We start from the raw sequence: 25,440 nt of genomic DNA, 5'->3' as shown, positions 1-25,440 counted from the left end.
GTACCCAAGAGTCGGGCCACTGAAGAACATCAAAATAACCAGCAGGTGGATCAGGCTGCCAAGATTGAAGTGGCTCCAGTGGACCTGGACTGGCAACATAAGGGTGAACTATTTATGGCTCAGTGGGCCCATGACACCTCAGGCCATCAGGGAAGAGATGCAACATATAGATGGGCTCGTGATCGAGGAGTGGACTTGACCATGCACAGTATTGCACAAGTTGTCCATGAATGTGAAACACGTGCTGCAATTAAGCAAGCCAAGTGGTTAAAGCCCCTGTGGTATGGAGGGCGATGGCTGAAATATAAACATGGGGAGTCCTGGCAGATTGACTATATCACACTCCCACAAACTCGCCAAGGCAAGCGCCATGTGCTTACAATGGTGGAAGCAACCATCGGGTGGCTGGAAAAATATCCCATGCCCCATGCTACTGCCCGGAACACTATCCTGGGCCTTGAAAAGCAGGTCTTGTGGTGACATGGCACCCCAGAAAGAATTGAGTCAGACAACGGGACTCATTTCCAAAACAACCTCATAGACACCTGGGCCAAAGAGCATGGCATTGAGTGGGTGTATCACATCCCCTATCATGCACCAGCCTCTGGGAAAATTGAGCGATACAATGGACTGTTAAAGACTACATTGAGAGCAATGGGGGGTGGAACCTTCAAACACTGGGATACACATTTAGCAAAAGCCACCTGGTTAGTCAACACTAGGGGATCTGCCAATTGAGCTGGCCCTGCCCAGTCAGAATTTTTATGTACTGTAGAAGGGGATAAAGTCCCTGTAGTGCACATAAAAAGTATGCTGGGGAAGACAGTCTGGGTTACTCCTGCCTCAGGCAAAGGTAAACCCATTCGTGGGATTGCTTTTGCTCAAGGACCTGGGTGTACTTGGTGGGTGATGCGGAAGGATGGGGAAGTCTGATGTGTGCCTCAAGAGGATTTGATTTTGGGTGAGAATAGTTAATTAAATTGTATGATGTTACTTGCTATATAATAATGTATGTCATCATTTCTATGGTGACTATATGCCATATCAACGGTATTACAGTAAGAATCACCCAGATTAATGAAGTATGAACTTCGATGAAACTGAGCAAAGTGCAGCGATGATAGAAATGGAGAAGCACAGTGATAATGGAAACATAACTGGCTTCAGCATGCAACAATCTAACACCACACACCATCTTTCTTGCCCTGAAGGACTGTTATGACAGATGGAGTCCAAAGTCATGGACTAAATGAACTTAGCAAACATTTTATAGGGATGGCCCATAGACTAAGGGAATGATATTTGTGTATATCACAGCTGGTTTCTTCCTAGTAGCTGGTATAGTGCTGTGTTTTGGATTCAGTATGAGAATAATGTTGATAACACACTGATGTTTTAGGTGTTGCTAAGTAGTGCTTATACTAAGTTAAGGACTTTTCGGCTTCTCGTGCCCTGCCAGTGAGAAGGCTGGGGGTGCACAAGAAGCTGGGAGGGGGCACAGCCAGGACAGCTGACCCAAACTGGCCAAAGGGGTATTCCATACCATATGATGTCATGCTCAGCATATAAACTGGGGGGAGTTGGCTGGGGGGGTGGGAATCGCTGCTCAGGGACTAACTGGGCATCGGTCAGAGGGTGGTGAGCATTTGCATTGTGCATCACTTGTTTTTTATATTCTATTATTATTATTATTATCTCTTCCTTTGCTGTCCTATTAAATTGTCTGTATCTCAACCCACGAGGTTTACTTTTATCCCGATTCTCTTTCCCATCCCACTGCCGGGGGGAGGAGTGAGCGAACGGCTGTGCAGCGCTTAGTTGCTGGCTGGGATTAAACCATGACAACTGTATATGTTACAAAACTGTAAACATAAAAAAAAAGTCAGCCAAGACAGTCCTATATGCAAGAGTCCTATAAATGTTTTGTATTGTTTTTAAATTCACTGAAATTCTCTGGCTGAAGCTTGAAATTCTGAGCTCATTTGTATTTTAAGACATGCAGTTACTTCAGCAGAGTAAAATTTTAAATTGGACAACAATATGTACAGTGTTATGATGAAAAAGTAATAAAAAAACAGAATTACAATTTGTGAAGGGATTAAAAAAGTCAAGGGAACAGCAGTAATTTAACTCAATTCTTTCCAACTATTAAACATTTGGGCCTCATTAACCAGTTAATCTTAAACTTTTCACTTAACTCATGAACCTTATGTCTTCACTTCATGTTCATAATAACTTGGATCATTACGCTTTAATGGGTTATAATCTTATATTAGCTACTGAACATAGTGGATATTTGGTGCTGTGTACCAACTTGGACTTTCAAATTGATATAGCTCAATATACACAAGTAAATAACACTCATTAGCTTTTCTAAAATGAAGAATCTGGATTTTGCAGTAATTAAAAAATTTTAGCCAACATTTCAGGACCATCAAGCTTTATATCATGGCATGTGTTACAATAAAAGCCAAATGATAAAACTTAGTTTATTTACCCAGATGATAATTTTGACATTTAATCATAAAATCCTATAATGCTTCCTAAAATCAACTGGCACCAACATTTTGAACCCATAACAACAGTCAAGTCAGAACTTCTATGGTATTAACTATGGCCATCATGGATTCTCCCTTGTTCTTCAGACAGCAAAAACCACTAAAACTTAATTTTAATATCCTAAAAGCATTTCAGGTTATGTACTATATTACTTGTTTGTTTGTTTTATTCTTGGTATTTCAATAGCTGTAAGAGCAGCTGTGAGAAATTCAGTTAATCTAGAGGGACTACAGTGCAGTCTAATGAAAACAAAACAATTTTAAAAAGGGGGGGGAGGAGAAAGGCTCTAGAACCTGTATGTATGGTCATCCAGTAGCACCTTCTTTTCAGAGCTAGAATCAAGCCATCTTTTACATTGCAATAACATGTCTGCAGGCAAGTTAGTTTGGCGAAATCTCCTTGAGTATACCTGATGATTGATTTTATTAAACTGGGGCATCACTGAATGCCTCTAATGGATGATAAGTCAAGCATCTACTACCAGACCAGATGTTATATCTTTCTTAGAACCAGGCAATTTAATAAACAGACCTATTTAATAGAAGGTACTTAAGGAGAACATGATGATGGAAACTTAGGGGAAATAGTTCAACAAGTGTCTGCCAGGGGGGTGGAACACTGGGATTTCCCCCAAAAGGGGAAAGAAAAAACTAGATATTAGTAAGATAAGGAAAAGAACAAAGGCATGAAATCATTGTTGACAGTAAAAAAAGTCCTGGCCAGAGGAAATGGTACAAATGATGTCTGCAAGACAAATCTCACTTGAAGAGATGGAGTCCAAGAGGTGGGTCTTAGAAGCCCAAAAGTTTGATGCAAATCCTAGAGAATGCCCTCGTTTCTTCACTTCAGTTCATTTCTCCCTCTCTTCAATAGGCTACAACTAACAATACTGAAAAGATTACTCTGTCCAACTGACAGGGAGTGCAGACTCTACTTAGATTCCTAATTCGTCAAAAAATAGTTTTAAGTTTTATTCATGTTTCCAGATCTCATGTTTTATTCTTCTAATCACATTTGCATTTCATAAAAAAGATTAGATGCCAAATTATCCTTTGTCTGATGATGATATGCAGCAAAGATGAAATCTTAGAAATTAATAACTCTTTTTAAAAAATTTTCTCCACATAAAATCTTAGCTAACCAAAACTTTGCTAATTTGTTTAATGGAAAATTGAAATGGTATTACTTTTGAAAATTAAAACAGTATAATTACAACCTTGGGCCTGAGAAGAGCAGATTCTGGCCTGTTCAGCGCCCTGCTTGGTAGGATCCCATGGGAAACTGCCCTGGAGGGAAAAGGGGCCCAGGAAAGCTAGCTGATCTTCAAGGACAGCCTCCTCAGAAAACAAGAATGGTCCAATCCAATGAGTAGAAAGGCAAGCATAGAATGAGTAGAAAGGCAAGCACAGAATTATAGAATCATAGAACAGCCTAGGCTGGAAAGGACCTCAAAAGATCATCTGGTCCAACCTTTTGTGGGAAAGGGAGTCTAGATGAGATTATCTAGCACCCTGTCCAATCTTGAAAACCTCCAGTGATGGGAATTCTACCATATCCCTGGGGAGGTTGTTCCGGTGATTGATTGTTCTCACTGTAAAAAATTTCTTTCTTATGTCAAGATAAAACTTCTCCCAGTGACACTTTTACCCATTGCACCTTGTCTTCTCCATGTGGCTCCTTGTGAAGAGAGAGCATCCATCCTCTTTGTAGCTGCCCTTTAAGTACTGGAATACTGTGATGACATTCCACCTGAGCCTTCTTTTCTCCAGGGAGAAAATATCTAACTCCTTCAGTCTTTCCTCATAGGACAGGTTCTCCAGCCCTTTGATCATCTTTGTGGACCTTCTTCGGACCCACTCCAGTCTGTCCATGTCTTTCTTGAATTGTAGAGACCAGAACTGGACACAGTACTGCAGGTGCAGCTTGACAAGGGCTGAGTAGAGTGCGATGATCATGTCTCTGTCTCTGGTAGTAATGCCCCTGCGGATACAGCCCAGGATCCGATTTGCCTTTGTCGCTGCAGCAGTGCACTGCTGACTCATGTTCAGCTTGTTGTCCACCAGGTCCCTTTCAGCAAGGCTGCTCCCCAGCCACACAGATCCTAGCCTGTACTGGGCTCTTTGGATATGTTGCCCCAGGTGCAGGAATTTGCACATCTTTTAAATTTCAAACTGGCAACCTCTCTTCCCACACCTCTCAAGTGGATGGACCTCAAGGCAGGAACTGGGGGAGCAAAGTCCCTCCCACTGTAAGAGAAGATCAGGTTTGAGACCACCTGAGGAACCTGAGCATACACAAGTCCATGGGACCTGACGAGATGCATGCCAGGGTCCTGAGGAAATTGGCTCTTAACACCCTGGGATGGATTCCATCCTGGCCCATAGATTTATGTGGGTTGAGCCCTTGCAAAAGGCTGCATACCAGCCCTTGCTCCGCTACTAGAGAAATGTTGACATATGCTTTGTTGTAGCTACTTGATCTTGTGATCTGGGGTCCAGCTACACCAGTAAAGACAGAGGCCTCGTCATCCTGCTTGGGAGGTCGGCAACAGATATCTAACATAAGATCCCCCTTGGTGACGATCCCTCTAATCTTGATCCAAAGGCATTCAATGACAGAATTTTTGTGGTCTCCATAGCTCACCTCCATACATTCAAATTTCTCTTTTACATAAAGTGCAACTCCACCTCCTCTTCTTCCCTTCCTATCTTTCCAAAAGAATTTGTAGCCATCCATTGTGGTCTTCCAGTCATGTGAGTTTCCCCCCAGGTTTCTTTGATTCCTATGACATCATAACTCTCAGACTGGGAACGGAGCTCCAGTTCCTCCTGTTTGTTGCCCAGACTACATGTGTTGGTATACATGCACTTGAGGTGGCTGGACTTGGGCTTCTTGCCTTTGGAAAGGGTTGGGGAACATTCTTCACTACTCTGGTAGGTGTGCTCATGGATATACAGGTGTCACAGCTGTGGACCTGTCCTGGTTTCAGCCGGGATAGAGTTAATTGTCTTCCTAGTAGCTGGTACGGTGCTATGTTTTGAGTTCAGTATGCGAAGAATGTTGATAACACTGATGTTTTCAGTTGTTGCTAAGTAGTGTTTAGACTAAGTCAAGGATTTTTCAGCTTCTCATGCCCAGCCAGTGAGAAAGCTGGAGGGGCACAAGAAGTTGGCACAGGACAGAGCCAGGGCAGCTGACCCAAAGTGGCCAATGGGGTATTCCATACCATGTGACGTCACATCTACTGTATAAACTGGGGGGAGTGGGGGCGGGGGATCGCCGCTTGGGGACTAACTGGGTGTCGATCGGCAGGTGGTGAGCAATTGCACTGCGCATCATTTGTACATTCCAATCCTTTCATTATTGCTGTTGTCATTTTATTAGTGTTATCATTATCATTATTAGTTTCTTCTTTTCTGTTCTATTAAACCGTTCTTATCTCAACCCACGAGTTTTACTTCTTTTCCCGATTTTCTCCCCCATCCCACTGGGTGGGGGGGGAGTGAGTGAGCGGCTGCGTGGTGCTTAGTTGCTGGCTGGGGTTAAACCATGACAGGACCCTACCCTACCCCCCCAAGTTTGTTAGTTTAAAGCACGATTCACTAAGTCAGTCAATATGCTGGTGAAGATTCTCCTGCCTCTTCTAGATAGGCGGATTCCATCTCTTCCCAATAGGCTGTATTCATTGAAGAACATCCTGTGACCATAGAAACCAAAACCCTGGCGACGACACCAGCCACGAAGCCAGGTATTGCTCTGCATGATGCATCGACTTCTGCCTGCACCCCTATCCCCGACTCGCAAGATAGAGAAGATACTTGGACACCTGTCCCTTTCACTTGAGCCCCCAGGGCTCTCAAGTCCTGCTTGATCTTGCCCAGGCTATGCTTTACTGTGTAATTGGTGCCCACATGGAAAAGAAGTAGGGGATAGTAGTCTGTACTTTTTACCAGTTGCGGGAGTCTCTCTGTGACAACCTGGATCTTGGCTCCTGGCAAGCAGCAAACTTCCTTTGACTGTATATCAGGCTGGCAGATGGGTGCCTCTCACCCACTACTAGCACTCACCACTTCCTTTTGCAGCTTTTAGTATGTGCTGCTGGTGCGGTTTCTCCCGGTGAACCTTGCTAACTGGTTTTGTCCACTGCCAAGACTTCATATTTGTTGCTGGTTGGTACATACAAGGACAGGGAGTGAAGCAATATCCTGTTCCCATGGGTCACCAGAGACCATGGTGCATCATGTTCCAACATGCTGTCTTTTTGCTGCTGAAGCTCTTTTTCTGGTAGTCCTTGGAGTTCAGTGCCACTTGAAGCCCTAGTATTTCTTCTTGCAAAGTCTAAAATAGTACTCTGTTTCTTGTTCCCCCTCCCTAATACAGCGTAACCTGCTGACTTCCTCCTGCAGCTCCTCCACCCACTGCCTGAGTGACTCCACCAGAGCGCACCTTGCACAGGTGGAGCTTGCACCCTCCTCCACCCAGGAGTGTGGGGTACAGACTTTGCAGCCCTCCACCTGGACAGCAGCTTCTGTGATAGGAAGCTCTGTTTGGGTGGCCACCTCCACTCGTCCCAGGCTAGCCTGACTAGGTAGCCAATCCCTGTCTGCTGCAGAGCACAGCCCTCACCTGGTCTCTACCACCATGCTTTCAACAACCTCAAAGCACTGCCTAATAAGCCCTTCTAATTCCCTGGAGAACTCAAGTTGCTGGGTAGGCTTGCACAGCCAACAGCTAGCTGGGGTGACCATCTATGCTGCAGCGTAAGACTGTGGGTGAGCAGAGCAGACAGCAGCCCGACAACTGGTAGGATGCGCCGCCCTTCACACGCACCCTTCTGCTCAAACTGCCGCGCAAACTGCTGCACCATTCCTCTCAGGCACCATTCCCTACGTCACCACACCCTGGTCACTGGAACTCCCTAGGGGCTGGTTATATGCAGCTTCCCGTGGTTTGAACTGGCTGTGACAACAGCAGGGAGCATACAACTCTTGCCCACCCCTCTTGTGAGACCTGTCGCCTGCTGGCCAGTCCCTACACACAGAGAGAGCGCAAGGGTGTTGAGGGCCCAGAAACCACCTCAGACACCCTCCAGGACCTCACAAGCCTCACACTCTTCTCAGCACGCAGCAAATACTGCTGCTGCTGCTACTGCCACTGCTGCTGCTGGCATTGGCTTCCCGTGGTTTGAACTGGCTGGGGAACAGCCAGCACCACCCAAGCAAATGGAGCTCCTAACTGAAATCAAAAACAAAAAGGAAGTACACAGAAGGTGGGAGCAGGGACAGACTACTTGGGACAAACACAAAGATATTGCCCATACATATAAGAAGGGAACTCTGGAGATTGTCTAGTCCACAACCCCCACTCCCTCCCAGCTCAAAGCGGGTAGAGGAATATCTGCAGTGCTTTTATACTTTTTATAGGCAATAGCGGATGTTCTGTGAATCTTCAAGATTCCTTACTGAGAGGCACTGAAGCATCCATTTGCCATGCATACAAATGAGCCAGGGGCTGCTGATGTATTAGGAACCAAGAGGGAAAAAACACCTGTGAAATGCCTCAAAGGAATTAGGCTGTGTTCCTCTAAAAAGGTGACAAGGTTGATAGGCCCACTAAAGTGCCTCTATAGCAATGCACGCAGCATGGATAACAAACAGGAAAAGATGGAAGCCACTGTGCACCTGGAAAGCTATGATTTAATCGCTAACACTGAAACTTGGTGGGACGAATCGCACAACTGGAGCGCTGCAATCGATGGCGATAAACTGTTCAGATGGCACAGGCAAGGAAGGAGGGCGGGGGGGTGCCCTCTATGTAAAAAAATGGATTGACTGCACAGAGCTGTCTGAAAAACAGCGATGAACAGGTTGAGAGCTTATGGGTAAAATAAGGGAAAAGCCAACAAAGGAAACCTCGTGGCTGGTGTTTACTACAGGCCACCTGATCAAGGGCAGGATGTCGATGAAGCATTCTTACTTCAACTACAGGAAGCATCACGCTAGCGGGCTCTGATCCTCCTGGGGGACTTCAATCACCCTGACACTGGCAACCTCTCTTCCCACATCTCTCAAGAAGCTGGTCCTCAAGGCAGGGACTGGGGGAATGAAGTTCCTCCCATCATAGGAGAAGATCAGGTTTGAGACCACCTGAGGAACCTGAGCATACACAAGTCCATGGGACCCGACGAGATGCATGCCAGGGTCCTGAGGGAATTGGCTGATGTAGTTGCTAAGCCATTCTCCATTATATTTGAAAAGCCATGGCAGTCAGACTACGTCCCCGGTGACTGGAAAAAGGGAAACGTTGCACCTGGTTTTAAAAAGGGTAGAAAGGAGGACCCTGGGAACTACTGACCACTCGGCCTCACCTCTGTGCCTTGGAAGATCATGGAGCAAATGCTCCTGGAAGATATGTCGAAACATATGGAAGACAGGGAGGTGATTACAGACAGCCAACATGGCTTCACCAAGGGCAAACTGTGCCTGACTAATCTAGTGGCCTTCTACGATGGAGTGACTGCATCGGTGGACAAGGGAAGAGCTATGGTTGTCATCTACCTGGACTTCTGTAAGGCGTTTGATACAGTCCCCCACAACATTCTGGCTGCTAAATTGGAGAGGTACAGGTTTGATGGATGGAACTGGCTGGATGGCTAAGGAACTGGCTGGATGGCGACATCCGAAGAGTTACAGTCAATGGCTCAGTGTCCAAGTGGAAACCAGTGACGAGTGGTGTCCCTCAGGGGTCTGTATTGGGACCAATACTGTTTAATATCTTCATCAGCGACACAGACAGTGGGATTGAGTGCACCCTCAGCAAGTTTGCAGATGACACTAAGCTGAGTGATGCAGTTGATTTGCTAGAGGGAAGGGATGGCTTCCAGAGGGACCTTGAGAGGCTCGAGAAGTGGGCCCATCCAAACCTCATGAAGTTCAACAAGGCCAAGTGCAAGGTCCTGCACCTGGGTCAGGGCAATCCCCAGTATCAATACAGACTGGGGATGAATGGATTGAGAGCAGCCCTGCGGAGAAGGACTTGGGGGTACTGGTGGGTGAAAAATTGGACATGAGCCAGCAACGTGCACTCGCAGCTCAGAAAGCCAATCGCATCCTGGGCTGCATCAGAAGAAGCGTGGCCAACAGGTCAATTCTCCCCCTCTATTCCGTTCTCGTGAGACCCCACCTGGAGTACTGCATCCAGATCTGGGGCATCCAGTTCTGTTTGAGCGGGTCCAGAGGAGGGCCATGACAATGATCAGAGGGCTGGAACACCTCTTCTATGAGGAAAGGCTGAGAGAGTTGGGGTTGTTCAGCCTGGAGAAGAGAAGGCTCCGGGGAGACCTTATTGCAGCCTTTCAATATATAAAGGGGACAGAGAGAGACTTTTTTACCAGGGCCTGTAGTGACAGGACAAGGGGCAATGGTTGAAAACTGAAAGAGGGTAGATTCAGATTCAGATTTAGGGCTCAGGAGCATATCTGAAATGCTTGTGCACTAACGCACGCAGTATGAGAAACAAACAGGATGAACTGGAAGCACAGAACTATGATATCATTGGTATTAGTGAGACTTGGTGGAATGAGTCCCACGACTGGAGTGCTGGGATGGAGGGCTACAGGCTGTTCAGGAGGGACAGGCGAGGTGGAGGTGTCACACTATATGTAAGGGAGAGGCTTGATTGTACAGCCCTTACAGTTAGTGGTGATGTGGTGGAGAGCCTCTGGGTGAGGATTAGGGGGATGGAAAACAAAGGAGAGGTTGTAGTGGGTGTCTACTACCGATCACCCAGCCAGGATGTAAGCACTGATGGGTTATTCTATAGGCAATTAGGAGAAATCTCTGGATCAGTAGCCCTTGTCCTTATGGGAGATTTCAACTGCCCAGACATCACCTGGGAATATCATACTGCTGTGACAAGCAGGTCTTGGAAATTCCTGAAGTCTGTAGGAGATAACTTCTTGTCACAGGTACTCAGGGAGCCAACTAGGAAAGATGCCCTCCTAGACTTGCTATTTGTGAATAGAGAAGGAATCGTGGGGGATGTGTTGGTAGGTGGCTGTCTTGGCCACAGTGATCATGAAATGGTTGAGTTTAAAATTTTCAGCGTAATGAGAAAACAGGACAGCAGAGTTGCTACCCTGGACTTCAGGAGAGCAAACTTTAAGCTATTCAGGGAGCTGCTTAGCAGAGTACCCTGGGAATCTGCTTTTGAGGGCTTAGGAGTGCATGAGTGCTGGTCAGTTTTTAAGCAGCACCTTTTAGAAGCACAGGAGCAGGCAACCCCCTTGTGTCACAAGTCAAGCAAGTGGGGCAGAAGACCAGCTTGGCTGAACAGGGAACTCCTCGTGGAGCTCAGGAGGAAAAAGAAATTGTATGATCTCTGGAAGCGAGTTCAGGCTTCGCAGGAAGATTACAGAGCTGTGATTTGTATATGCAGGGAGAAGACACGAAAGGCCAAAGCTCAATTAGAGTTGAAACTGGCCAGTGTTGTGTCAGACAACACGAAAGGCTTTTTTAAGTACGTTAATAGCAAGAGGAGGTCTAAGGAAAACATTGGACCAATACTTGTTGAAGACGGTCACCTGACAAATAGGGATGAAGAAAAAGCGGAGGCATTCAATGCTTTTTTTTTGCCTCAGTCTTTAATAATACGGATAGTCCTTGGGCTGCCCGGTCCCCTGAGTCGGAGGACCATGACTGCGGGAACAGTGACTTTCCATTTGTGGACACTGAAATTGTAAGGGACCAGCTGTATCAGCTGAATGTTCACAAGTCCATGGGGCCTGATGGGATTCATCCCAGAGTACTGAAGGAGCTAGAGGATGTTACGGCAGGATCCCTCTCGATCATCTACCAAAGGTCTGGGGAGGTCCCTGCTGACTGGAAGCTAGCCAATGTTATTCCAATTTACAAAAAAGGGCGTGAGGGAAGACCCAGGGAACTACAGACCTGTTAGTCTAACCTCAGTTCCTGGAAAAATTATGGAGAAGATCATACTGGGTGCTATTGAAAGGCATTTAAAGAATAATGCAGTCCTCAGGCACAGTCAACATGGGTTCACAAAGGGAAAGTCCTGTCTAACTAATTTGATCTCCTTCTATGATAAGGTCACCCGCCTAGTGGATGAAGGGAAGGCGGTCTTTCTGGATTTCAGTAAGGCTTTTGGTACTGTCCCTCTCAGCATCCTTCTGGACAAGTTGTCCAACTGTGAGATGAGCAGGTTCACGGTGCGCTGGGTGAAGAACTGCCTGAATGGCAGGGCTCAAAGGGTTGTAGGGAATGGGGCTGCATCTGGCTGGCAACCGGTCACCAGCGGTGTTCCTCAGGGCTCAATTCCAGGGCCAGTTCTGTTCAATATTTTTATCAGTGATCTAGATTCAGGAGTTGAATGCACCATTAGCAAGTTTGCTGACGATACCAAATTGGGAGGTGCTGTTGACTCTCTTGAGGGACAAGAGGCCTTGCAGAGGGATCTGGATAGATTGGAGCATTGGGCAATCATCAACGGCATGAAATTTAACAAGTCCAAATGCCGGATTCCGCACCTGTGACAGAGTAATGCCAGGCACAAGTATAAATTGGGAGATGAGTGGCTGGAGAGCAGCCCTGCAGAAAGGGATCTGGGGGTGCTGGTTGACAGCAGGCTCAATATGAGTCAGCAGTGTGCCCTGGCAGCCAAGAGGGCAAACCGCATCCTGGGGTGCATTAGGAGCAACCTGATCTAGTGAAAGGGGTCCCTGCCCATGGCAGGGGTTTGGACCTTTAAAGGTCCCTTCCGACCCAAACCATATGATGATTCCATGATGATGATCAAGAGAGCTATGGCCCCTCCAACTACTAATGCTAGGACCCTCACTCACTCCTGTAGCTGACACCACAGGCCCCAGGGTGCCTACACCCCCCAGTCTGACTCCAGTAGCTGGGCACCAAATTTCATTCACACACACACAGAGGTATCACCAGCAGCTGGCACCTGTTCCTTGCAGTACACATACACAAGGGACAGAGAGTGAGATTAAGCAGAGCGATAGTTAAGAAAAGATTTTAAAAGAAAATATAAGAAAATAGGACAGACTGCAATGATCAGGCACAGGGCTCAGCCAGACAAGCGTACTGACTGGTCCCGTCTTACCCGTGACTGGCCCGTTTTATCCCCCTTTCTGTCTGTCCCCTCTCTTTGTTTCTCCCTGCTTCCCCTTCCCCCTGCAAGTCCCTTCGTCAGTTTGCATAGTTCTATCAATTCCCGCATCCCTCCCAGTTTGGTGTCTGGGATCCCCCCTGGTTTAATATCTTATCAGTTGCAAAGTTCAGGTTGATCTTCCTGGAAGTGGTGCCTGTAGTTTAAATTCCTTCCTAAAACATTTATTGCATGTTTTGTATGTTGTGTTAAATATTAAAAAGAAATTTCCTATTTACAGTCCAGTATAATCCTTGTAAATACTAAGTTTTATATCCTTTCTGTGGACCAAACAATAGTCAATTTATAAAGTTGGATTAATATTTTAAGACATAGAGCCTCAGCTATCCTTGTAGCTAGAAAAGCTATTTTTGATACTGTAAATGACACCTTCTGCCATGGTGACTTCAAGTGTAATCACAGAACCATAGAACAGTTGAGTAGTTGAGGTTGGAAGGGATCTCTGGAGACTGTCTAGTCCAAACCCCTTCCCAACCCCTGCTCAAAGCAGGATCAACCAGAGCAAGTTGCTCAGGACATTGTCCAGTCAGGTTTTGAATATCTCCAAGGATGGAGACTCCACAACCTCTCTGGGCGATCTGGTCCAGTGTTTGACCACCCTTAAGAGTAAAAAAGATTTTTCTTCAGTTTAAACGGAATTTCCTATGTTTCAATTTGTGCCCATTCCCTCTTGTCCTGTTACTGGGCACCACTGCGAAGAGTTTGGCTCCATCTTCAATACACCCTCCCATCACGTATTTAGACACATTGATAAGATCCCTCCTGAGCCTTCTCTTTTCCAGGCTAAACAATCCCAGCTCTCTCAGCATCTCCTCCTATGGGAGATGCTCCGATCCCTTCATCACTGCAGTGGCTCTTCGCTGAACTTGCTACAGTATGTCCATGTCTTTCTTGTACTGGGGAGCCTAGAACTGGACACAGGACTCCAGGTGTGGCCTCACCAGTGCTGAGTAGAGAGAAAGGATCACCTCCCTCAACCTCCTGTCAACACTGTTCCTAATGCAGCTCAGGATACCATTGGCCTCCTTTGCTGCAAGGGCACGTTACCGGCTCACATTCAGCTGCTTGTCCACCAGGACCCCCATGTCCTTCTCTGCAAAGCTGCTTTCCAGCCAGTCAGCCCCTAGCCTGTTATTCCTCCCCAGGGGCAGGACTTGGCATTTCCCTTTGTTGGACTGCACGAGGTTCCTGTCTGCCCATTTCTCCAGCCTGTCGAGGTCCCTCTGAATGCCACAACAGCCATCTGGTCTATCAACCACTCCTCCCAATTCTGTATCATCTGCAAACCTGCTGAGGGTGCACTCTGTCACATCGTCCAGGTCATTAATGAAGTTGTTAAACAGTATTGGCCTGAGGATCAACCCTGGGGGACACCACTAGAGGCTGGCCTCCAGCTAGACTTTATGCTTCTGATCACAACTGTCTGGGCCTGGCAGTTCAGCCGGTTTTCAGTCCACCTCACTCTCCATTTATCTAACCTGTACTTTGTCAGCTTGTCTATGAGGATGTTATGCGAGACAGTGTCGAAAGCCTTGCTAAAGTCAAGATAAACAGCATCCACTGCTCTCCCCTCGTCCACCAAGCTAGTTGACTCATTGTAGAAGCCTTATCATATTGGTCAGGCATGATTTCCCATTCCTAAATCCATGCTGATTCCTACCAAGCACCTTCTTTGGAAATGGCTTCCAGGATTATTTTCTCCATCATCTTCCCAGGAATAGAGGTGAGGCTGACCAGCCTGTAGTTCCCCAGATCCTCCTTCTTGCCCTTCTTGAAGATTGGAGTGTCATTTGCTTTCTTCCAGTCCTCAGGAACCTCCCCTGATCACCATGACCGTTCAAAGATAATTGAGAGTGGCCTCGCGATGACATCAGCCAGCTCCCTCAGCACTCATGGGTGCATCCCATCAGGTCCCATTTGTTTAAATGCTTCCCTAACTGGGTCCTCCTCTACTGAGGAGAATTCTTCCTTGCTGCAGACTTTCCCTCTGGTCTCAGAGGCCTGGGATTCCTGAAGGCAATCCTTACCAGTAAAGACTCAGGTGTAGAAGGCATTCAGTACCTCGGCCTTTCCCATGTCCTTTGTCATCAGGTTCCCTGCCCCATTCAGCAGCAGGCCCACATTTTCTCTGGTCTTCATTTTGCTGCTGATGTACCTGTAGAAGCCCTTAATGTTGCCCTTCACATCCCTCGCCAGTTTCAACTCCAGGTGGGCTTTGGCTTTCCTAACCCCATCTCTGCACACTTGGACAGTGTCTCTGCATTCCTCCTGGGTCACTCGCCCCTTTTTCCAGCTCCTGTATGCTTCCTTTTCATGTTTGAGTTTAGTCGGGAGCTCCTTGTTCGTCCATGCAGACCTGTCACCTTTGCTCGATTTCCTGCTCATTGTGATGGACCATTCTTGAGCTTGGAGGAGGTGATCCCTGAATATCAAACGGGTCTCCTAGACCCCCTCTGCTCTCCAGGACTGTCTCCCATGGGATTCTTCCCAGCAGGTCCCTGCACAGGCCAAAGTCTGCTCTCCTGAAGTTTGGAGTTGTGATCCTGCCATTTGCCTTGTTCCCTCCTCTCAGTATTCTCAACTCCACCATCTCATGGTCAATGCAGCCTAGGTTGCCCCCCAACCTTCACATCGCCAACCAGTTTGTAAGAATTGTAAGAAAAGCTTCCTTGTTTGTATGAATTGCGTCCAGCAGAGCGTCTCTCCTTCAGCCCTGTTTTGCTGATGACAAGCTCTCTCTTTTCCATAACACCCTGCACCCTTTGCTTGCCAACCCATTCCACCACTCCCTCACTTGATTGTGGGTCGTCATCTCCCTCCCCTGTCATTTCTAGTTTAAAGTTCTCCTCACCAGGTTGGCCAGCCTGTTGGTAAAGATGGTTTTGCCCCACTTGGTCAGGTGGATCCCATCTCTCTCTAGCAGAGAGAGATCTAGCAGATCTTCAGTCCTTAAAGAAGGGTCCCCATGGTCATAAAATACAAATACCGATTGTCATCGCTAGCTGGGCAACCAACTGTTGACCCACAGGATCCTTCCATTCCTCCTCAAGCCCTCGCTTCTCACTGGAAAGATCAAGGAGAACACTACCTGGGCCCCCATCCCCTTGACCATTGCCTCCAGATGCATGTGGTCACACTTGATATGCTCCAGGTCTCCTCTGGCAGTATCATTGGTGCCCATGTGAAGATTCGCAAGGAGTAATAGTCTGAGGGTCAGACAAACCTTGGCAGTATCTCCACAGCATCCCAGATCCAACCCCCAGCAAGCAGTAAACCTCCCAACACAGCAGGTCAGGTCGGCAGATGTGGGCCCCCACCCCCTACAGCATGGAGTCTCCCACTATTATCACTTGCCACTTCCTTCTGGTGCTGCTGCATGGCTCAGGCTTAGCTAGCTCGGATGCTTCATTGGACAGAGTTCCCGGACCCTCATCTGCTGCAAGGGTACTGAACCTGTTCTTTAGTTGGAGATATGCAGGTGGAGCAGGAGCCTTCTTCCTGTTGCCAGAAGTCACAAGCTTCCAGCCTTTGCCATTTCCTAACCCAATAAGCACAGACCACCTGATCCTCCTTCAATACAGCTGAGGGTTCAGGCTGCAGGGTCCTGAAAGAGATCCGGTTGATCTCTTTCTCACTATCTCTGATACCACACAGTCTACTGACCTCTTCCTGTACCTCCTTGGCAACACAGATCCTGTACCACTGCACACCTGCAGGCAAGGAAACTGTCTCCCTCTGCCCCAGCCTCAGTGAGAGACCCCAGGCACTCGCTGTACTGAGAGCTGCATCCTCCCTCGGGAGTTCAGTCTGGATTGAGGCCTCTGACATTATAGGGATAGTTGCTCCGATGGCTGGAGGTGGTGCCCTGTGACACATTAACACCATTGCTCAGGACATGGATGCTGTTCTCTGCAAAGTTTCTGGCCCCCTTCTGAGCAAAGTGCTGCATCTGTTGGCTACCCTCTGTTAGCTGTGCCGTAAGAAGCAACTCAGGAAACTATTTGCAAGTACTGCTTTGTAGAAATACCCCATCATAGGCAGGTTTCTTTTTTTCTGGTTAATCAGAAAGCTACCAACAGCAGCTGGCCAAAAAAATGGGAAAATGTGTTTAATAATTCTATTTTTATCAGTTTCATCTTTCTTTTCCTGATTTTCAATATTTGATGGGGGGGGGGGAAATCCCCAAAACCTACTCTGTTACATAACTTCCTAATAAATATTACCATAAAAGAAATTAACAGTGAGGAAAAACTTTTTGAAAAACAAGCTCCAAGTAAAATTTGGTCAGTTGAAATTTTTGTGAAAACTTTTTAGTGCCCACAAAACGAATGAAAAACTACTGTGTAGGAAAAAGCCAAATTTCTTTGTTTAAAAAGAAGTCAAACACTCTATACTTGAGTCGGGAGTAAAGTTGATTATTATCTAATGATTCTAGCAAAAGACCAGAGCCGCTGTATATTACTGGCAATAGACCCTTTCCCCTGAGAATGGCCTTTTTATCTCTTCACAAGTGACAGGATGGACAGTAACAAACTTGTTTGGGAGTTCCTATTCCAGGCAGAGAAGTTATGTTCAAAATATTTTTCACATTGTATTTCTCAATTTCAGCAATTACAAGTACCAGAAAGACTGCAAAATCTTGTTATTTGTGAGATTTGTGTAGGAGAGAGATTTCAGATGAGAACCCAAGCTTTTTGAATGCTTATCCAAAAATAAATGTTCTCCTTGTAACTTTTTTTTGCTACATCATTTAATGTGTGTTTAGTAACACTTTACAAACTATCAGAATGAACTTAGGCCATTTATTTTGCACCAGATTGTTCTTAAGATTCTCTGGAAGAGGATTTTGGCAATTCTGATGATAGCCAGATCACCTTGAAGAATGTTTAGAGCATGTAGGTGCTTAGGTTTTTGGTAATGGCTGGGTATGTTAACCACTATTTTCAGGAGAGAGGACAACAAAATTTTTTAATTTAATGTATCATTTTCAGAGCTCATTAGAAATTTGTGATCACTCTACACATCACTGTCCTCTAATAATATAGTGTTTAGCTAGAAAGAGGGAATATTATTTCTTTAGAATTTAGAATTCCTCTTTCTTCATAGCTAAAGACTGTTTTGTTTTGTTTTTTAAATCAGGATGACACTGAGCTGCTTCTTTCCACACTTATTTTTTTAAAACAGATCATCCTCTAATACAGTGGGGTGAAAAAGATCTTATGTTAGGTGTTTTACATAGCATTTGTCCAGAAAAAAAAAAATATTTTCCTTAAAGAACTAAATATCATTGACACATTATTTACAGTATTCCTTATACTTTGACTTTATCTTATTCTGCGGCTAATAAATTAACATGAGTGAATGCTTAGCTAATTAGTAAGTGCATACAAAAATGTTTATGTAGAAGCATAAGTGGGTTAGATGATTGACAGCGCAAAAGAGCATTTGTTCTTTGCCTGGAAACCTCAAGAAAGAAAGGAAAAAAAAAAAAAAAAAAAAAGACAAAAAAGCCTGTTCCATAGAGCTAATACAGAAGTTTTATAAATCCAAATTCATTTTCAGATGAGCATCCACATTTGGGGGCAGTTACATAAACTAGTTATTACTACAAATTTGAAGAAAAGGATGCTGTGAAAAATAAAATATTTTTCTTTTTAAGCAAATTGGCTAACTTTGCTAGCAGAAATTCTTAATTACAGGATTCATCGAGTACTCAAGTTGAAGAAGGGCATTTCTCATATTAGGTGACTTCCATTAACCATTAATTCTTACTCCACCAAACATGATGTTTTGCCTCATAAACAAAATCCAGTCTTTACTTGGACTGTTTCTTCTTAGATGTAGTGGGGGGAAAAAAAAAAAAAATCACTTAAAGATAATACGATTTCCCTTTTCTAGTTTTTTCTTCTCCATTACTGTAGCAGCATTTGTTCTCCACCACCAAGATTTCACAGCAGTAAGAGCAATCCTACCTTCTGTTAGTTAAACACATTCTTATATATTGCATATTGATGCTGTCTTTGAACACTGCACATTGCATTTTGTTCTTCAGAACTAAAATAAACAGCATGTTGGCAATGGTTCAGGGTACTTCGAGCTTACTTGAGGAAACTGCAGTATTGCAATTATTGCCATTTCCTGCAGGGTTTCGCTCTTCAAAAGCACTTAGGCAAAAACTGAAGGTGGAAAATTCATGATGGAAGTTTTCAGGAGACAGGAAACAATTGTTGCAATTACTAATGTACCTGTAGGAATGCCAAAAAGAATTTTCATTGCTGATCATAAGTTTCTTGAAAGGGTCTTAGGTGGTCAGTTCTGTTTGTTAAATCAGAAACTAAATAATTGTTACATAATATAGAATCAAATAATAATTCAGGTTGGAAGGGACCTCAGGAGGTCTCTAGTCCAACCTCCTGCTCAAAGCATGGTCAATGCTGAATTCAGACCAGTTTGCTCAGGGCTTTACCCAGTCAGGTCTTGAAAACATATAAGGACAGAAACTACTCAAACCTCTCTGGGCAACCAGTTGCACTGCTTAACTGTCCTCCTCGGTTGCTTGTGCCCTACTTCGTTGTCCCTCTAGCAGATATTGGGGTTGTTCAAATCTCTCATGAGAACCAGAGCCTGTGAACACGAGGCTTATTCCAGTTGCCTGAAGAAGACCTGTATTGGCTTTACATGGCAAGGTTTTGATAGAGGTGGGGGGTGCAGGGATGGCTTCTATGAGAAGACACCAGAAGCTGTCCCCATGTCGGAAAGAGCCAGTTTCAGCCGGCTCCAAGATGGACCCACTCCTGGCCAAAGTCTGAGCCAATCAGAGACAGTGGTAGCGCCTCTGTGATAACATATTTAAGAAGAGGCAAAAACTGCTGCTGCACAACAGCAGCTGGGAGAGAGGAGTGAGAATATGTGAGAAACAACCCTGCAGACACCAAGGTCAGTGAAGAAGGAGGGGGGGGAGGAGGTGCTCCAGGTGCCGGAGCAGAGATTCCCCTGCAGCCCGTGGTGAAGACCATGGTGAAGCACATTGTCCCCCTGCAGCCCATGGAGGACCCCACATGAGAGCAGGTGGATGTGCCCTGAAGGAAGCTCTGACCCCATGGAGAGCCCATGCTAGAGCAGACTCCTGGCAGGAATGGTGGCCCTGTGGAGAGGAGCCCATGCTGAAGCAGGTTCCTGTCAGGACCTGTGTCCCAGTGGGGAGACCCACACTGGAGCAGTCCGTTCTTGAAGGACTGCGCCCTGTGGAAAGGACCCATGCTGGAGCAGTTCATGAAGAACTGCAGCCCGTGGGAAGGACTCACGTTGGAGAAGGTCGTGAAGGACTGTCTCCTGTGGGTGGGACCCCACACTTGGAGCAGGGGAAGAGCATGAGGAGGAAGGAAAGGCAGAGACAAAGCATTATGAACTGACCGCAACCCCTATTCCCCGTCCCCCTGCACCGCTCAGGGGGAGGAGGTAGAAGAGTTGGGAGTGAAGTTGAGCCTGGGAAGAAGAGAGGGGTGGGGGGAAGGTGTTTTTAGATTTGTTCCTATTCCTCATTATCCTACTCTGTTTAATTGGCAATAAATTAAATTAACCTTCCCCAAGCTGAGTCTGTTTTGACTGTGACAGTAATTGGTGAGCAATCTCCCTGTCTTTATCTCGACCCATGAGCTTTTCATTGCATTTTTCTCCCCCTGTCCGGTTGAGAAGGGGGAGTGATAGAGCAGCTTGGTGGGCACCTGGCAGCCAGCCAAGGTCAACCCACCACAAGACTTCATCTACTTCTTCCTGATCAGGCAGTCTGTATCAGATACCCACAACATCACCCACGTTGGTATGTCATCTAACCCGGACCCTTAAGCTCTCAACTGGCTTATCATCCATCCCTAGGCAAAGCTTCATGCATTCCAGCTCCTCTTTCATATAGAGCGCCTTCTTGGCTTGTTTTCCCTAAAGATTCTGTATCCATCCATTGCAGCACTCCAGTTGTATGAGCCATCCCACAATATCTGTGATCCCTGAGATCGTAGCCCTGCAAATGCTCACAGGCTTCTAATTCCTCCTATTTTTCCCCATGTTGCGTGCATAAGTGTGCAGGCACTTCAGAGAGGCACCCAGTTGTACCAATTTCCCCAAAAGGGCATGAAAGCTTTCCCATAACACTGATCTCCTGACACTTCCTTAGTTATGTGCATATGCTTGAAGTGGTCCACTTTCAACATGGTTTTGTTGATTATGAGGTCCCTCCTGTTTACCCCACATCCTTTGCTTGCCCATCCAGTCTATGACTTCCTCACTTGACTGTTGGTCATCCCTTCCCCATCATTCCTAGTGTAAAGCTCTCCTTACCAGGTTGGCCAGCCTGTTGGCAAAGCTGTTTGTGCCCCACTTGGACATGTGGATCCTGTCTCTCCCTATCACACAGTCCTCCATCCTCAAAGAGGATCCCATGGTCATAGTGGCAAAAAGTCTAGTTGGAGGCCAGTGACTAGCAGTGTACCCCAGAGGTCAAGACTGGGTCCAGTACTGTTCAACGTCTTCATTAGTGATCTGGATGATGGGGCAGAGCGCACCCTCAGCAAGCAATAGAAACCAGGCCCCTCCAGAAGACGCAGAAGGTAGTTTATGACAAAAGGGTACTGACTAAAAATCTTAACAGCGTCCCCTATGGCTTTTGATCATGGGCATGCACTAGAAGCACCCCTTTTCTGCTATTCTGGAAGGGCCTAGCAACTGCAGGTAAAGTTATTTTGTAAAAACCCTTTTGGAGAATGCCATTCAGAGAGATATCAACAGGGTGTAGAAATGAGCCGACAGGAACCTCATGTACTTCAACAAGGAGGAGTGCCAAGTCCTGCACCTAGGGAGGAACAACCCCACGCACCGGTACATGCCAGGGGGGCCAGCCAGCTGGAAAGCAGCTTTGCAGAGAAGGACATAGAGGTCCTGGTGGACACCAAGTCGAACATGAGCCAGCAGTGTGCCCTTGCCACAAAGAGGGCTAATGGTATCCTGGGCTGCATTAGGCAAAGTATTGCCAGTAGGTCCAGGTAGGTGATCCTTCCCCTTTATTCAGCACCAGTTCAGTACTGTGTACCTGGAGTCCTGTGTCCAGTTCTTGGCTCCCAGCTGAGAGAGCTGAGACTGTTTAGCCTAGAGAAGAGAAGGCTTGGGGTGGGGGGGATCTTATCAATGTATATAAATACTTGAAGGGAAGGTGCAAAGAAGATGGAGCCAGGCTCTTTTCAGTGGTGCCTAGTGAAAGTACAAGAGGCAATCGGCACAAACTGAAACAAAGAAGTTCCATCTGAACATCAGGAAACACTTTTTCACTGTGAGGGTGACTGAGCACTGGAAGAGGTTTCCCGGGTTGGTTGTGGATTCTCCCCTGTTATGGGTTTGTGTGGCATGGGTTTTTTTGGTAGCGGGGGTAGGGGCCACAGGGGTGGCTCCTGTGAGAAGCTGCTAGAAGCTCCCCCTGCTCCAAGTTGGACCTGCATCTGGCCCAGGCCGACCCAATCAGTGACAGTGGTAGCGCCTCTGGGGTAACATATTTAAGAAGGGGAACCTGCAGTGAGTAGGGGGATTGGAATGAGAGAGGAACACCTATGCAGATACAGAGGTCAGTGAAGAAGGAGGGGGAGGAGGGGCGCCTGAGGAGGTTGATGCCCCTGCAGCCCATGGTGAGACAGCAGGCTGTCCCCCTGCAGCCCATGGTGAGACAGCAGGCTGTCCCCCTGCAGCCCATGGAGGTGAATGGTGGAGCAGATGCCCACTTGCAGGCAGTGGAGAAGCCCACACCAGAGCAGTCAGATGCCCCCAAAGATGGCCATGACTCCATGGGAAAGCCTGCGCTGGAGCAGTTTGTGACTGAAGATCGGCCTGCAGAAAGGACCCACACCAGGGAAGTTTGTGAGGAACTGCAGCCCGCGGAAAGGACTCATGTTGGAGAAGTTCGTGAAGGACTGTCTCCTGTGGGAGGGACCCCACGGTGGAGCAGGGGACGAGTGAGGAGTCCTCCCCCTGAGGAGGAAGGAGAGGCAGAGACAATGTGTGGCGAGCTGACCCCAACCCCCATCCCCTGACCCTCTGCGCCGCCAGGGGGAGGAGGTAGAGAGAACCGGGAGTGGAGTTGAGCCAGGAAGGAGGGAGGGGTGGGGGGAAGGTGTTCTAAGGTTTGGTTTTACTTCCTAATATCCTTGTTTTCTTTTGATTTGTAGTAAATTAAATTGATTTTATTTCTTCCCCAAGTTGAGCCTGTCTTTTGCCTGTGACCATAATTGGTGAGTGATCCCTCCCAGTCCTTATCTCGACCCATAAGCCTGCCTTTATATTTTCTCCTCATCTCACCGTGGCCGGCGGGGAGGAGTGAGCAAGCGGCTGTGTGGTGCTTTGTTACCGGTTGGGTTTAAACCACGACACTCCCCCTTGGAGATATTCAAAAGCTCTCTTGACATGTTATTAGGCAACCAGTTCTAGGTGACCCTGCTTGAGCAAGGGGGATGACCTCCAGTGGTCCCTTCCAACCTCAACCATTCTGTGATTCTGTAATAAAGATTTAAGTTAAAGAGAGAGATCTATATAAAAGTCCTAATTCAGCAAAAGCCTTTCAGTGGCACAAAGTCTAGTTGGAGGCCAGTGACTAGTGGTGTACCCCAGGGGCTAATACCGGGTCCAGTCCTGTTCAACGTCTTCATTAATGGTCTGGATGATGGGGCAGAGTGTACCCCCAGCCATTTGCTGATGATACCAAACTGGGAAGAGTGGTTGATATGTCACAGGGTTGTGCTGCCATCCAGAGGGACCTCAAAGGCTGGAGAAATGGGCTGACAGGAACCTCATGAAGTTCAAAAAGGGGAAGCACTGGGGGCCGACCAGCTGGAAAGCAGCTTTGCAGAAAAGGACCTGGGGGGTCCTGTTACCTGCAGTCTGGAGAAAGGTGTCGTTTAAAGGTTAAAGGCATCACTCTAAATGCAACAAACAGACAAAAAATCAATTTTGAGGCACAGAGAGATCTTGTGTTGGATTACAGCACAAATACAGACAGTGATGACCCTAAAAAGACTGTGATAGAGCAGTGCTCTATCATCAGGAATAAGCAGAAATGGGCAATAGAAACCAGGCCCCTCCAGAAGACGCAGAAGGTAGTTTATGACAAAAGGGTACTGACTAAAAATCTTAACAGCGTCCCCTATGGCTTTTGATCATGGGCATGCACTAGAAGCACCCCTTTTCTGCTATTCTGGAAGGGCCTAGCAACTGCAGGTAAAGTTATTTTGTAAAAACCCTTTTGGAGAATGCCATTCAGAGAGATATCAACAGGGTGTAGAAATGAGCCGACAGGAACCTCATGTACTTCAACAAGGAGGAGTGCCAAGTCCTGCACCTAGGGAGGAACAACCCCACGCACCGGTACATGCCAGGGGGGCCAGCCAGCTGGAAAGCAGCTTTGCAGAGAAGGACATAGAGGTCCTGGTGGACACCAAGTCGAACATGAGCCAGCAGTGTGCCCTTGCCACAAAGAGGGCTAATGGTATCCTGGGCTGCATTAGGCAAAGTATTGCCAGTAGGTCCAGGTAGGTGATCCTTCCCCTTTATTCAGCACCAGTTCAGTACTGTGTACCTGGAGTCCTGTGTCCAGTTCTAGGCTCCCCAGTACAAGAGAGACATGGACATACTGGAGAGAGTCCAATGACGGGCAATGAAGATTATTAAGAGAGTGCAGCATCTCTCCTATGAAGAAAGGCTGAGAGAGCTGGGACTGTTTAGCCTAGAGAAGAGAAGGCTTGTGGCGGGGGGTAGGAATCTTATCAATGTATATACATACCTGAAGGGAAGGTGCATAGAAGATTGAACCAGGCTCTTTTCAGTGGTGCCTAGTGACAGGAGAAGAGGCAATGGGCACAAACTGAAACACAGAAGGTTATGTCTGAACATCAGGAAACACTTTTTCACTGTGACAGTGACTAAGCACTGGAGCAGCTTGCCCAGTTTGTGGAATCTCCCTTCTTGGAGATATTCAAAAGCCATCTGGACATGTTCCTGGGCAACCGGCTCTAGGTAGCCCTGATTGAGCAGGGGGTTGGACAAAATGACCTCCAGAGGTCCCTTCCAACCTCAACCTTTCTGTGATTCTGTGAAAAAAATGAAAACATCTCCTCAAGCTCTTTCCTCTCACCAGTAAGATCAAGAAGAACATTGCCAAGGCGCCAAGGCCCCCATGCCCTTGACCATTGCCCCCAGAGTAATATAGCCACACTTGACACTTTCCAGGCAGGTCTCCCTTGGCAGTATCATTGGTGCCCACATGGAAGAGCAGCAGAGATTAATAGCCTGAGGGCCAGAGAAGCCTTAGCAGGTTTTCAACAGTGTCCCAGATCCAAGCCCCCAGCAAGCAACCCTCCCTAAACAATTGGTCAGTTCAGCACATGGGAGTCTCCATCCCCCTCAGCAGTGAGTTATTCACTACTGCACGACTCGGGTTCCACCAGCATGGATGTTTTGTTTGACAGACCTGCCAGCTCCTCATCTGCTATGAGGGCACTGATTCTATTTTGTAGTTGCAAATCTTCAGGTGGAGAAGGAGCCTTCCTCCTGGTGCCAGAAGTCACAAGCTTCTACCCTCCACCATCATGGGAGTCTCCACTTCCCAACCCAATAAGCACAAACTACTCCTGCTCCTCCTTCAGAACAGTTTGG

The 25,440-nt window shown here is 46.8% G+C and overlaps 2 protein-coding genes and 1 long non-coding RNA gene across 10 annotated transcripts in view; 2 read left to right on the top strand and 1 right to left on the bottom strand.

Moving 5' to 3' along the window:
- Positions 1 to 25,440, bottom strand: part of LOC121232949 (transcription factor RFX3-like) — a 175,664-nt gene that overhangs the window by 85,596 nt on the left and 64,628 nt on the right. The window contains exon 1 of one of the 8 annotated variants that reach the window (XM_041121487.1): positions 19,002 to 19,648. The exons of the other annotated variants lie outside the window; for them this stretch is intronic. Coding sequence (XP_040977421.1) covers positions 19,002 to 19,039 — 38 coding nt within the window. The 5' untranslated portion in view covers positions 19,040 to 19,648. Of the gene's footprint in view, positions 1 to 19,001; positions 19,649 to 25,440 lie in introns of those variants that run through there. 8 annotated transcript variants of the gene reach the window in all.
- On the top strand, positions 4,119 to 24,875 carry LOC121232982. The gene is made up of 3 exons (XR_005931788.1): positions 4,119 to 4,133; positions 8,993 to 8,996; positions 24,733 to 24,875. It is a non-coding gene; the product is annotated as an uncharacterized LOC121232982 (long non-coding RNA).
- Positions 9,948 to 11,410, top strand: LOC121232961. Its single transcript, XM_041121531.1, has 2 exons — positions 9,948 to 10,828; positions 11,105 to 11,410. Exons 1-2 carry the CDS (start codon positions 10,067 to 10,069, stop codon positions 11,297 to 11,299), a joined length of 957 nt encoding a protein of 318 aa, XP_040977465.1. The 5' UTR covers positions 9,948 to 10,066; the 3' UTR covers positions 11,300 to 11,410.

This window comes from Aquila chrysaetos (genome assembly GCF_900496995.4).
Source record: "Aquila chrysaetos chrysaetos chromosome W unlocalized genomic scaffold, bAquChr1.4 W_unloc_2, whole genome shotgun sequence".
In the NCBI taxonomy this organism is placed as follows: domain Eukaryota; kingdom Metazoa; phylum Chordata; class Aves; order Accipitriformes; family Accipitridae; genus Aquila; species Aquila chrysaetos.
The sequence above is the reverse complement of the archived record's forward strand: the minus strand, read 5'-3'. Positions and strand labels throughout refer to the sequence as shown.